This window comes from Callorhinus ursinus, unplaced genomic scaffold (genome assembly GCF_003265705.2).
Source record: "Callorhinus ursinus isolate GAN/ISIS: 27379988/994484 unplaced genomic scaffold, GSC_fseal_2.0 scaffold10, whole genome shotgun sequence".
In the NCBI taxonomy this organism is placed as follows: domain Eukaryota; kingdom Metazoa; phylum Chordata; class Mammalia; order Carnivora; family Otariidae; genus Callorhinus; species Callorhinus ursinus.
Window position 1 is genome coordinate 30,236,583 of NW_027397072.1, and position 14,179 is coordinate 30,250,761.

General features: G+C 41.7%; 2 protein-coding genes across 8 annotated transcripts in view; one reads left to right on the top strand and one right to left on the bottom strand.

The window, feature by feature from the left end:
- The window catches only part of CRIM1 (cysteine rich transmembrane BMP regulator 1), a 186,314-nt gene extending 183,747 nt beyond the window's left edge, over positions 1 to 2,567 (top strand). For all 4 annotated transcript variants that reach the window (XM_025868042.2, XM_025868038.2, XM_025868040.2 and 1 more), the window contains one exon: positions 79 to 2,567. In XM_025868042.2, the coding sequence (XP_025723827.1) occupies positions 79 to 255 (177 nt within the window). In that variant the 3' untranslated portion in view covers positions 256 to 2,567. The remainder of the gene's footprint in view (positions 1 to 78) is intronic.
- Positions 2,568 to 3,790: 1,223 nt separating this feature from the next.
- Positions 3,791 to 14,179, bottom strand: part of FEZ2 (fasciculation and elongation protein zeta 2) — a 41,648-nt gene continuing 31,259 nt past the window's right edge. The window contains exons 6-9 of one of the 4 annotated variants that reach the window (XM_025868043.2): positions 12,429 to 12,509; positions 10,198 to 10,273; positions 7,184 to 7,249; positions 3,791 to 4,720 (exon numbers count right to left, since the gene is read on the bottom strand). In XM_025868043.2, coding sequence (XP_025723828.1) covers positions 4,704 to 4,720; positions 7,184 to 7,249; positions 10,198 to 10,273; positions 12,429 to 12,509 — 240 coding nt within the window. In that variant the 3' untranslated portion in view covers positions 3,791 to 4,703. Of the gene's footprint in view, positions 4,721 to 6,165; positions 6,459 to 7,183; positions 7,250 to 10,197; positions 10,274 to 12,428; positions 12,510 to 14,179 lie in introns of those variants that run through there. The other 3 variants (XM_073897280.1, XM_073897281.1, XR_003207297.2) reach the window with 3 other exon arrangements.

Genomic DNA, 14,179 nt, shown 5'->3' on the forward strand with positions numbered 1-14,179 from the left:
GAGTTGGGACTAAATTTGTTAACTTAGGATACATAAAAGAGCTAATTCTTTGTGGTTTTTCCTCCTCTCATCAAATAGCCTTCTTCCTTAAATAATCAGCTGGTGTCTGTGGACTGCAAGAAAGGAAGCAGAGTCCCCGTGGACAGCTCACAGAGAATGCTAAGAATTGCCGAACCGGATGCGAGATTCAGTGGCTTCTACAGCATGCAAAAACAGAACCACCTACAGGCAGATAATTTCTACCAGACAGTGTGAAGAAGGGCGACGTCGATGAGGTTTTGAAAGACAGAAAACGACTAAATCTGCTTTTAAAAGTAAACTAGAATTTGTGCACTTGCTTAGTGGATCGTTTTGGATTGTGACTTGATGTACAGCGCTAAGAACTTACCGGGATGGGCTCTGTCTACAGCAGTGTGCAGAACAAGCACTCCCACTTGCCTCAAGATAACTGACCAAGTGTTTTCTTAGAACCAAAGTTTTTAAAGTCGCTAAGACATACTTGCTTGTAATATAGCTGCAGAGATACTTGGGGACGGGGACAGTTGAGTTTGGTTGGGGAGATGGGCTGGGAGGGTGGTGTTGGGAAGGCAAATTGGTCAGCTGGGCTCGGGGACGGGGGAGAAATCCTGTTAAAATAAAAGCAGTTGAGTGGCCCAGAGGAGCTTTTTTTCCTTGAAGACTGCACTGGTTGCTGCAAAGCTCAGGCCCAAGTGAGCAGGGAAAACAAAGGCCTTGCGACCCAGCTGCCGTAGCCACCTTAGGACTGCAGACGAGCGCACCAGCACCTGGCGCGAGCCGTCCCCGGGCTACCGCCACGAGGTCCTGGTCTGTACGCTCCCACCGCGGTGGGCAGTGAGGAAGCAGGAGAGAGGCGCTGCGGCATTTCTCCGACGCGGGGTGTTAAGGAGATAGACAGTTATACTTTGTGCTGCTTTTGTTTTCTTCCAAGCCAATCAGCCAGTTCCTAGCAGAGTCAGCAGGTGAACGAGACCTAAGTCATTTCTTGACGTGAGCACTGGAGCTTCTCTTACCACCGCGTGGCAGGAAGGAGGCAGAGGGCAGAGGACACCAGGTATTCCCAGGGGCTGTACTTCATTGTCTGTCGTGGCTTTGTTCTCTTGTTGGGTGTTCATAGTTTTTGTTGAAGCTCTAGCTTAAGAAGAAACTTTTTTAAAAAAGGACTGTTTGGGGATTTTTTTTTTCCTTATTCTATACTGATTCTACAAAATAGAAACTACTTCATTTTAATTGTATATTATTCAAGCACCTTTGTTGAAGCTCAAAAAAAAATATGCCTCCTTAAACTTTAGCAATTATAGGAATATTTATGTAACTATCTTATGCTTCAAAAAAACAAAAGTATTTGTGTGCGTGTGTATATAATATATATATGCATATATATTTATACACATACAATTTATGTTTTCCTGTTGAATGTATTTTTATGAGATTTTAACCAGAACAAAGACAAACAGGCATTCCATATCAGTGCTTTTGATCACCTACAAATTTTTAAGAACACAAAATTTCATTCTACCTGCAGTTTAATTGGGAAGAAAGATGTGTGTGGTGAGTGTGTGAGGGTGTGAGGGTGTGTACGCACACGCCTTGTGCAGTCGGCATCACACCTGCTGTGGAGAAGGTATTCCTTTATTAAACTCTTCTCCCTCATTTGGATATGCTCTCTGTTGGTTTTCAATTTGCTCACTGGCCAGAAACATTGATGGCAGTTTATCTGCATCGCTAATCAGCTCCTGGATTTTTTTTTTTTTTCTTCAAACAACTGTTTGAAACAACTACTGGAATATTGTCCATAATAAGCTGGAAGTTTGTTGTAGTTTGCCTCAGATATAACTGACTGTATACTATAGTGTTAACTTTTCAAACAGCTCTTAGCACTTTTATACTAATTACCCATTTGTGCATTGATTTTTCTTTTTAAAATGCTTGTTGTGAAAGACACAGATACCCAGTATGCTTAATGTGAAAAGAAAATGTGTTCTGTTTTGTAAAGGAACTTTCAAGTATTGTTGTAAATACTTGGACAGAGGTTGCTGAACTTTAAAAAAAATTAATTTATTATTATAATGACCTAATTTATTAATCTGAAGATTAACCATTTTTTTGTCTTAGAATATCAAAAGGAAAAGAAAAAGGTGTTTTAGCTGTTTGCATCAAAGGAAAAAAAAGATTTATTATCAAGGGGCAATATTTTTATCTATTTCCAAAATAAATTTGTTAATGATACGATGTTACCAAAATAGATTTACATCAGCCTGATTAGTATAAAATTTTGTCGACAATTAATCCATTCCTGGCATAAAAAAATCTCTATCAAAAAAATTGTAAATGCTTGCTTTTTGTTTTTTTCAATCATGGCCATATTATGAAAATACTAACAGGATATAGGACAAGGTGTAAATTTTTTTATTATTATTTTAAAGATATGATTTATCCTGAGTGCTGTATCTATTACTCTTTTACTTTGGTTCCTGTTGTGCTCTTGTAAAAGAAAAACAAATATAATTTCCTGAAGAATAAAATAGATATATGGCACTTGGAGTGCACTGGGGTTCTACGGTTTGTTTTGTTTTCCTCAAACCACGAAGCCATGAGGGAATTATTTGCAGCTGGGTTCTTGGCAACAGATCAATACTTTGAATCTCAATCTCAGAAAGGACTAACAGTCCTTGTGTGTTAAGGTTGTCAGTCTGACCCTCCAGCCCCCTGCTCCCAGCAGCTCCAGGGCTGCTCTCAGAGGGCAGGCCTCACCCTGCAAATCCTTGTACAAAACCCTGTCTCGGGGTAGGTGGCACTTCGATGCTGCTCTTAGGGAGACTTTTAAAACCTGCCTGTTGTCAGTCACAAACCAGAAACCTGCTCGCCCTCTCCTCACTGGTATCAGAATCCATCCATCGTGTGTGCGAGAAGGGCCAAGGTGGGAAACACTGGTAGTTTACCACTGAGGAAGCAAGTTTATCAGACAAAATCAGAGAAATCTCATTATTAGGGGACTGGGAGTTGAAAGGAAAAAAAGTACTTTTTCATACACTCCAGAAGCATCAACTTAAGAATGAACTATAAACAGAACACTGTTGAATCTCTACCCAAAAAACCTATCCTCAAGGACTTTTGACTCTCTCGTATGCCTTCTAAAGTGCTATTTCCTTAGTATAGGCAAAATTTTTACAAATTTGGATCAATTTAGTTGAAGTTATTAATTGTATTAAGTATGCATCTTCATCAGTTCGAGAGCAAGGAGCGAGTTAAGTCCCACATAGTCACTATCCAATAACGCACTGATAAAACAAGAAACCAGCTCAAGCTCCACATAGCCCTAGGTAACCACGGGGATGCCAAGTCAGTCTCCAGCTCCAACCTGAGCCGCTGCCTTTGCAGCCCTGGCGGGCCACTTACCCGGTGGAATGAGGAATAGGGATGGGCCTGTGTGCTCACAGATATTGAAGTGGAATTTTAAAGCCCTGACAGGTCCTCTGTAACTCTTCCCACACTCCCATGGTCTGAGGGAGGGAGCTGCCATAGCTGTCAGGAATGTCTCAGGGACCCAGGGAAAGAGCAGGACTTCTGTCATTCCACAGCAACCCAGGGCAACCTGGAGAAGTCTCTCTCCCCCCTCCTGACCATCATGAAGCTAATCAGGGTTTACCAGCTTACACACGGTAGTGACAGAAGACATGTAGAATGTAAAAGGAAGAATCTAGCACTGCAAGGGAAGAAAAGTCTTAAGAAATACAACAAAAACTCTCAAAAAAAATCTCTCCAACATATATTACCCTTTTTTACAACATTTATTAAATGGCAATGACTTGACTGGAACTGGCAGAAAAGTGTTTCAGGACCAGTGCTGGATGGATGAGTAGCTGCTCCCCGGAGTAGCACTTGGGGAGGACGCCCCCGCACGAAGGACATGGACCGGGAGTGGGGGCGGGGGAGTGGGGGCGGGGCGCGGCTGCGCAGACGCGAAAGCACCTCAGGGGACACAACCTCCTTGTAAAGCACACTTCGCAGACATACAGACATCCCAAGTTCAACAACACAAAGTTCTGAAAGTGAACGGCAACTTAATGGTTAACATCTGAACAGTGGTGAAACCCGCAGCAACCTCCAGCATCAGCCGGCTCCCCACCAGGGAGAGCGCACGTTCGGCTTCCACTTCTTCCAAGAACAGCCCGCGTTTCCGTTTCGGTCAGTCCCCCTGGACAACACTGGTAGGTAACATTTACCCTGACAGTCCCCTTGGAAGGATCAGCGTCGGTCCTCGCCACCACCGAAGAATAGCTACAGTATAAATCTCTCAATGCTTTAATCTAGTTCTTCAGTGCAGTTCAGACCTAGAAAGCCGTAAGAACTCAACTGGGCATGCTGTCCGCTCAGGAAGAATATAACTGCGCATGCACAAACATGACTTCCCTCTTCCTCTACGAAGTTGGAGAGAAGAGCTCATAATTGTTAGTATTTAACACGAAACACCTCTAGAATTCAGAACAGTGCCATACTTCTCTTGGTTCAAAATACAAAGAATTAGTGAAAGCATGATCTAGTAATACTGAATCACAAACCCAAGTTCAAGTGTGCTGAGTTTCCAATGGCAGGAAGGGAATGGTAGCCAGCTTTCAGAACAATGCTGTACGAAATCTAACTTGTAGTCCACGAAAGAAAGCTGCTCCTGACGCGAAGCTGCCCTATGTAGGGCACAGAACTAGAGGAAGAAAAAAAACTTTTAAATAGAAATGTAGATTTTGTATATATTTACACAAGATGTACATACATATGTATAGAAAAACATACAATTAAATCATGAGAACAAACAATGCAAGGATCTACAGCAGCAACTTTTTAAAAAAGGTTTGGAAAGGCTACACCCCAACAGTGAAAAGTTCTAAGACACATTTATTAAAATTGCCCAGAAATGAGATACCAAAAGGCCATGTCTCAGGATACCACTTAAGAGATAAGAACCCATAACGTTAGCCCTATACCGTCAGGCTTGTAACACAGCCAAGAAGCTCCCCAGGAAGTGAAAGGAGAGTGCAAGTCTACACACACCACACACACACACACACACAGCAACCCTGTCTACACTGCCAGCCTTCGGTGCAACCTGGAGGCCACGGCAGGGTCGTTCAGCACGTGCGAGAAAAAGCTTAAGGAGCCCGTACAGCATCCATCCCACCCTTCTCAGGCCAAATGAGGCCACTTTTCTACTTTCTTTCATTTCATACCTTCGCATTAAAATGAACACTTAGCAGCCAAGCCATGGTCTCTATTGTTACACAGCCATGAGGAAGTCCCACCAAGAAAGTAGGAGGAGAGTTTTCCCTTGAGCAGGAACCCCCTGCCAGGCGAACCTTCTAGTGGGCTGGGGACCAACCCCCAAGGTAGAGGAATCGCTGACTGGCTGTGGACTTCCAGGATGGGTGGAAGAGAGCATTTCAGTCACCCCGTCTGCATAACCCCCGTCCGTACGTGCCCATGCGACTGAACACCTCTGAGCGTCACACACAGGCCTACTTCCGTGCTCGGACCACAGAGTCACCACCTGGGTCTGAACCCTAGCTTCTTTTCCAGCCAGTCCTCACAAAGCAGAGACAAAGCACAACACATGCACACAAGCAGCTCGTGAGACACAGCTCCAGTACAGACCAGCCTGGCTCACAGGCTGGAGCATGGAGCACAGAATTAGGTAAGTGCTGCTCCCCGAAGGCACGTGGTATAGGTTCAGTTACAGGCCTGGGTTTTCAGAGGAAAAACTTCAACAGCATTTGCCCCCAGAGCACTCTGTTCTCTGGGTCGTAAAATTCTTCCATGCAGTCAAATGATAAAATAGCCAGAGAATGTTTCAGAAGCTCATTCTATTTCTGGCGCTCATGGTAGTGCCCTAGGGACCTGCTATAATTAAAAATTAAGACATGTTCTTTATGTTCATCTCATTCCTGTTTCACATCTGTAAGAACAAACCTCAGAACAATCCAGCTTTCATACCAATGCTAGCACAACATAAAAGCAAACAAAGGTGTCAGGTATTAAAAAAGAAAATTCAGAATGTAATAGGAAGAAAAAGCCCTCCATCAGAAGAACACAACTTACTTAAAATTTCAATTTATTCTTTTCAAACCCCTCCCCCTACCCCTAACCTACTAATGACTGGCTCCACTCCAAGTCTCTTACGGGTGATACTTAATGTACCACTCACTTGGAGCTCCCAGTACATTCTGAGGTTTCCTCTTTATGAAGCTATGGTAAAGAAAGCTATGGTCTGAGTTACTTAACCTCTCAGAAATCCCAACCTTCCTATGGTTCAGCCAGCAACTCTGATGGAGGAGAGAGAGAACCCAAAGGAAAATGTTACCAGAAGAGGATTGCTCTCAATATTGGATCATACCCTACAGGATGCATTTTATGATGCTTGGAAAATCCGTCACCTGGATAACTGCTGCCTTATAGAAAATAATTTCCCTGTATTAGTATTAGTTTTAGTTTAGTATTAGTTTTGCCTACAATTTAAAAAGTTCATCAGTTCCCTCTTTATCATCCAAATTTTGATCTTCCCTCAGCAAAGTAAGTGACCTCATTAACTTCTCAAATGACCTTCCTTTTCTCATCCCTGTTCCCAACCTGTGATATTGATCTTGCTAAGATTTATGGCTCATTTTTCATTGTCCTAGTTGATGAAAATCCACTCTTTTTCTCCCTCCCCTGCCTGTCCCTTACAACAATCCCTCTCATATTCCCTTTGGGACTCTTCACTGATTTGACTGTTCTCTCTTTCATCCATCCTCACTATCTGTCCTTCCCTTTCCATCGTCCCCAAGATGGCAGAGACCACCCTACTCAACCCCTCCCAGTGTCAGTCAACACCTCAGACTCATATAGTTGTGGGAATGTCTCCATAATATTTCCCCCGCTGCCTGCCTCCATCCTTACAGCTGAGTTGTGCAACATATTTCCACCAGCTCAAGACCCCAAATAAGAGCTGAATTTTATATACCATAATTCATAACATGAGTAGCCATAAGTAAGCCATGCATCTATCCTCACTCTGCACAAATGACATTGACTAAAGTGCGTCTGGGAATTACTTTCTAATCTATTAGCAAGACGATGCATTCGTCGACTCACCAAATCTTTCCAACCATCGCACGCACCACATCCTAACACTCACCTTTCAGTATATAATCAGTTAACAAGCTCGGGACCTTTTCACTGTCCTCTTTCATGGCACGAAGAACTGAAAAATAAAGGCGAGAAAGACAAGGCAACAATTTCAAATTCCCATCGAAGATCTCATTTACACTGTAGCATTAATATGGCACAACCCATCCATGCAAATTATTATTTTCTGGATATGGAAATATACCCACAAATGCTCAAGAACGTACTGTAGTTAAGTCCTTACTCAGGTGAGAACATTCCTGTTGCCCGAGACTCATCTCCCTGATTTAAAACTTCCAAACAGTGGAATCAGGAAAGAGGAATCAGGTTATTTACACAGAGCCTCAGGTCTGTCATCATAAATACTGGAAAGCGAGGTCCCATCGTGAGCACTTCCGTAGGCCCCGGGGAGCAGATAGCCTCAGTCGGTAGATCTCACAAGCTGGAGAAAGTCTTCGATAAATGACTAGTGAGCTACACTCTCCAAGGAGCGTGTCTGTCAGCCTTCTTGGAAATGGGTAAAAGACCAAAACAAAGAACAGACTTCACAGAGTAGCACCCTGCCAGGCTGCCTGCTTCTAGACTATGGAGGAACCTTGGTGAATTAGCCTCATCCTAAAGGAAATCTTTGACAATTTTATCTCTAAGCAAAGATGAATAGAAAAATCAGTTATTTGAGTGGTCAAAACTCTAGGCCACCCAGGTACACATAAACACATGAATAAACACTACACTTGCACAGTACTCTCCCCAGAGCATCCTGGGGAAAATGCCACACTCTTTTCCCCCAGACATAGGACAAAACAACATGGTGCAAAACCCTGTCTTTCCCACTTCCTCGTTGTGGGACTTCGAGCTAGTTCCTTAACCGCCCAGTGCACCAAGTTCCTCATTTGTAAAATGAGAACCATCATCAGACCAGTCTCAAAGGCTTGTTGTGATTACCAAGTTACTAATTCAGATGTGAAGGACTTAGAATAGTGCCCCGCACAGAATACAGGCTATGTAAGCATTAGCCGTATTTATGAACACAATATTATTCTAATTCTTACTACTATTGCTGTGTGCTTCCAATAGCTTTTATGAAGAAGGCTACATAACCAGAAATGCTACCCCTCTCCGCAGGATGTCTCCTGTGGCCAACATCTCCCAGGTGGTGGCCACAGAGGCTCCAGTTCTCCCCCAGGTTTTTAGGAGATAACCACTTCTTACTTTCAAAGTGAAACTCATACTAACTTGGACATTCATTCACACCCCCTACACATGTTCACTCACCCAGAGATTCCAAATGGTGGCCGCCTACAAATACATCATCTAAGATTCAGCCTGAAGACATTTTGATGTGGGAATTATGATGACTTTGGTTTGGCCAAGTATGTTCGTCCTTGATCTGAGAAGCCGAGGTTTTTCAGTAATTCCTGGCTTCCAAGGCAATATTTATGTCCCCTTCTGAAAGGGCTACTCTGTTCAGTATTTCTGCTTCCCATGATGTTTTAGATTTGTTTCCAGTTCTACATAAAGTCACATGCCATAAGCTAGCATTATTAAAAAGTACAGTGGACTGGGAACTAAGAGACCCAGCCCTGTAATTAACCACTCCCCTGTGTGATCTTGGACACTCTATCGTCATGAGTTCCTCCGGAAAATCAGAGGGCTGGCCACCCAGTTAATCTCTTCATTCTCTATTTTAGCCTGGCTTGCATCACTTGATTTATCCATATTTTGGTATAAAAGGCTTTGAAAGTATTGTTCACCAAAGGAAGGAATAACAACTTCAGGGAGCAGGCAGGCACCTCCCTTGCGCTCATCCCACCCATGCCTCCATACCCCTAAATTCCAAAAGAGCTCTCGTCACCAGTGTCCATTCCTGTGATTCCCTCTCACTTGGCTCCCTCTTTAATCAGCAGTTATTACAAATCTTTACAGTTAGAAAAAACCTAACAGGTCAGCAAATCCAGTCCCATCAAGGAAAACAAAGCTGAGTAACTGACTTACCCCAAATCAAACAGATGTTAATTTATTTACTATGAGGGAAACACAGCAAATACTTTCATCCTTGTTTTTCATTGTGACCATGAGAAAGTAAGTAACATCCAAGGATATCACTGTAAATAACAGGAATAGAACCAGAATTCATGGCTCATTTATGGCTCTCCTAAGAGATAGTCAACGGAATGTATATTTAAGTCTAACAAATTATTTTAAAATGCAAGCCTCTTGAAGGTGGAGTATTTTTGTCTGCTTTGTTCACTAAAGTATCTCAATGTCCAGAACACAGCCTGGCACAGAATAGGCCTTTTTAATATTTGCTGAGTGACTCTTCTTAAAATATTACTACCAATTCGGGCGCCTGGGTGGCTCAGTTGGCTAAGCGACTGCCTTCCGCTCAGGTCATGATCCTGGAATCCCAGGATCGAGTCCCACGTCGGGCTCCCTGCTGAGCAGGGAGTCTGCTTCTCCCTCTGACCCTCCCCCCTCTCATGTGCTCTCTATCTCTCATTCTCTCTCTCTCAAATAAATAAATAAAATCTTTAAAAAAAATATTACTACCAATTCAAATTCTATCTGTGACTACTACCTTGGATTCAGGGCTCTACATTCCTAAGAAAGGAGAGTGTTTTAGGCCACATTCTAAATCTTTCCTATTGAGTTACTGACAATCATATTTACAGAAGCTCCATGAAGGACCTTATTTATTGATAAATGATATGATCTTACACATCCAAGAGATGATGGAGAATCAAGTTACACTTTTTTCCCTCAAAAGTTCAGCTTGTAAATATTTCAAAAAGAAAAAGCACAAAAAATACAAATCAACTCTGGATTTAGTGTCATGTTTGATGTTATAAGCCACCCATTTTAAGAGTGTTATAAGCCATTCATTCTCAATAAATGATAACATCATCCCTCATTTACTACTCTAAATTGACAAAGCAAAACAACAGCAACAATCAACCAACCAAAATCAGTATTTTGAATCAGCAAAAGTAAATACGGTAAGAGTTTAACTTCATCTTTGCTCACTTTTTGTTAATATTTGAAGATCTTCAACAGATGGTGGTCCGTTTTTTTTCTCATAAGGAATGACTGTTGTCAAGTACTGCCAAGTCAAAGAAAAAAAAAAGTCACTTAAATCTGAATGACCTTATCTGCAAAAATTTGATACAGTTACTAAAGGTCTATTTTATAACAAGAAACATGAAGTATCTTACTATCTCAGCTGGAGCTCATTTTTTTGCCCACCTCTATCTGTTTCATTCAAGCCCAATGTTAACATAAATATCCATTTTTTCATCTTTCAGTTATTGAAAATTTCACAAAAGTAGATCTGAGGGTGATCTGTTCAATTTGTTCATTATTAAAGTCTTATCTAGCATTCTCCTTGTATATTTTCAACATACTTTGGAAATAGTAATTTAAAACTAAAAACGTAGTTGTAACAGTTCTGCATAAACCAAATCATTCCCAACAGCCAAATAATTCTGTTTCAGACCATTTTTTTCTGGTTGAACAAAATGGTTACGTGGATAACTTGACAACTTTAAGAACACATACCAGCTTCCTCCAGAAGCTATCTTAGACATGCGTACCAATTTTAGAGGTGTATTATTATTATTATTCTAAATTATTTAGGATGTTTAAAGGCATTAAGGGAAAAGAGAAAAGTGAAAGGAGAGAATGGCCTAGTGAATAATAAAAATTCACATCTGATACTGAGACAAACAGCCTCGTTCACTACCGTAAAGGCTCACAAGTATCAGAGTTATGGCCTATTAAGTATGTGCCATGACAGCAGAACCTAAAAATGATTGTCCAGATGTTCCTATTCTGACCACTCCACCAAAAACTATCTAGTTCAGTGTCGTTTGCATGTGCTCATCTGGAGATCTACTGTCTTTTACTCAGAATCTTTTGAGACCCACCCATTACTTAGTCCTTGCTCTAAATCTCTGCTCTATTCCTAACCCTCCGTGAGTGATTTCACGCTTGGGTGACCTCATAATCAAAAGACAAGGTAAAATGGTTTAACAGGAACTGGCTCCCTAGGTACAGAAAAGTAGGAAAAGTGAATTATTCCACGTTTAAGAAACAATTCCCACCATCTTTTTGGTGTAGACTTCTCCAAGGTGATACCCAATTGTGGCACTGGATGTTTCTCCGTGAAGGAAGCTGGAAACAAGCCCCCCTGGGGCTTCACAACAGCGTGAGCCTCAGGCAGGCTGGCCTCCGGAGAGAGAGCGCGTCAGGAAGCAGCGCCACCCACACCCCACCCCCAGCGCGCTAACCAGCTACGCTCTCTGTCCCACTGGTATGTGTAGGTCAGTCTGGAAGCTTTTTTTTTATACCATCCTGTGAGTTTGAGAGAGGGAGAGGTGCCAGAATAAAAAAAAAAAAAAAAAAATTTTAGACCATCCCTTCATGGAGCTGGAAATGTCCGTGTGAAGGATTATTTAATATTGATTATTGCCCTTCTTGCCCTTCTACGCTCCAACGCTTTCTTTTGATAAACTGCCAAAAGCTACATTCTGCACTTTCTCAGTCTTAAGAGCTACACTGAAAAGTTTTCTTTGTGAAGTGAAAATTTCAAATTGTGAAAAGTAATTTTAAGCACACTCATTAATGTAGATGTGTTTCCTGTGTTCATGATCCTTCTTAAATCATTATACAAAAATGTTAATATAAAGCAAATTACTACACAATTGACTGCGTACTTCTATCCATGTAGACTTTTGTATAGATCATGTCGCATGCCTCACTTGGCAGAGAGTGAGCTGGCTGACTACGTGATACACCTTAAAAACACTTGAATTTCGTTTAAAAGGAGGTAAGATATATATACCCTCTGACCGACACGTGTGACCCAGAACTCCTGTCAAAAAGACACAACAGCAGCTTTCTTCCCCGCCAAAGTGATACCTTGTTTCTCAAACTTTTAGAGTTAGCATAGTATATTCTAGTTTAGTTATATATTCTATACATGCAACTCATTAGGTCAGGGCAATTTGTTTAAAGGCAGTGGAAAATGGAGCTCTCAAACATGTATGAAGAATGCATTTAGTCTTTTGTCCAATTTGAAAAATGCTTCTTCCTAAAGGGAATTGTATGTATTATCGAGACCATAAAAATGATGAACTTTCACTTCTCTCTTTTAAGCGACAGTCTTAGTAAATTAGTCAAACTGCCAGCTTTCAGGACCTTCACTTACGCAGGAAATGAAAAAGCAGAGAATGAGGAAAATAAGGGTAACCCAGCACCTGTTTCTCTCCACCTGAATTTCCAAAGGTGTGGCGGAGGCCGTTCTGAATGACATTTGAGATCCCTTCCATGCTGAAGCGCTAAAGGCAGCAATATACGGCCCGGAAGAAAAGGACAGAGAAAGAAGTTCAAAGACTATTAGTAAGAATGCACCACCATGATTTATGTGCCCAAGAGACAAGCAGTTAGAAAATGCCATTAGTCATTCAGATAAAGCAGACAAAATCATGCTGTTTTTAAACAGTTTTTGCTTCCATTCCCTTGCAAGTCAAATGCAAAAACAACGCTTTTATGCTACTATATTCAGGAAGACTTTCCTCACCTGGCTGATAAATAAATTTGCTCTAATGTAAATATCCTAAGTTGTACACATTTTTGTCTTAGGCAAAATTTACCCAGTAACTTTAAGATACCTCTTGATATTGTTTACCTACATTGTATCAAAAGTCTGAAAACTTAATACTAACAGTATGCATATTTTCAGCCTAAGTGTGCATATTTCCACCGCAAGTTTGGAGAAACATGAACATAACATTTGGCAATGAGAACGCTGTTACTTGGAGAGCTGAGGACGGCTTCCCACTCGCTCTTCGGGCCACCTGCCACTGCCTTGGTGCAGAAAACTCGAACCGCAAGAGCACATATGCTTCCTGGAGAGCAGAGTGGATCCCACGTGCCAGCAGGCCCTGCACCCTTCTACAGAGACTTTCCCACTGTTTCTAGGAAGCAATTCTAGCTTCTTCCCCCAGCAATCTCCAAGGCTTCTGAGAACTCACTGTACTCTAAAGGAAACAGTTTTTCCCTCAACTACTTATCTTGATTTGTAACCAGTCTGCAATGCCATCAGACCGGGGAAGAGGCCAGTGGCACCCCTCTGGCTGCTGAGTCAAAGGCCTGAGATGGATTCTTAGGGCATGACTAATTAAGGAGGAAGGCATCCCGGAACGGGAGTTCCGTCCCCATTGACCAGATGGGTCCTCTCTCTGGATTTTTACAGAGGAAAGTTGAAACAGTAAACACATGTGAGGAGTCCATATAACAAATATTTACCAGGCCCCATGGAACAGAAGAGGAAAGCAAGGCAATGGTCTCTGCTTTCAAGAACATATGGTTTAGGGCGCCTGGGTGGCTCAGTTGGTTAAGCGGCTACCTTCGGCTCAGGTCATGATCCTGGAGTCCCGGGATCGAGTCCCATATCGGGCTCCCTGCTCAGCGGGGAGTCTGCTTCTCCCTCTGACCCTCTTCCCTCTTGTGCTATCTCTCATTCTCTCTCTCTCAAATAAATAAATAAAATCTTAAAAAAAAAAAAAAAAAAAGAACGTATGGTTTAGCCCAGTGGTTCTCAAAGTGTGGCCCAGGCACCCCCCGCCAGGAGGGTTCATGAGCTCAAAATTATTTTCTCAGAAATACTAAGGCATGATTTGCCTTTTTCACTTTCATTCTTTCATGACTTATAGTGCAATATTCCAAATGCCAGGCTGAATGCAGAAGCAGATTTAAGACTCTAGCTCTCTTGAATTAAGCCAGGTATTAACAAGATTAACAAAAATGCACAGGAATGCCACTGTTTCTCATTGAATTTTTGAAATTAGAGTTATTTTTCATAAAAATATGCTATTTGTGTAAACATTAATTTCTTACTGGTATTTTTAAATGGATTTGTAAATTTTTAAAAATTTTCTTATAATAGAGTAATTATCCATCAATATGACTTTTGTAAGCAAAAGCTCTTTGGGGTCTTCAATGAATT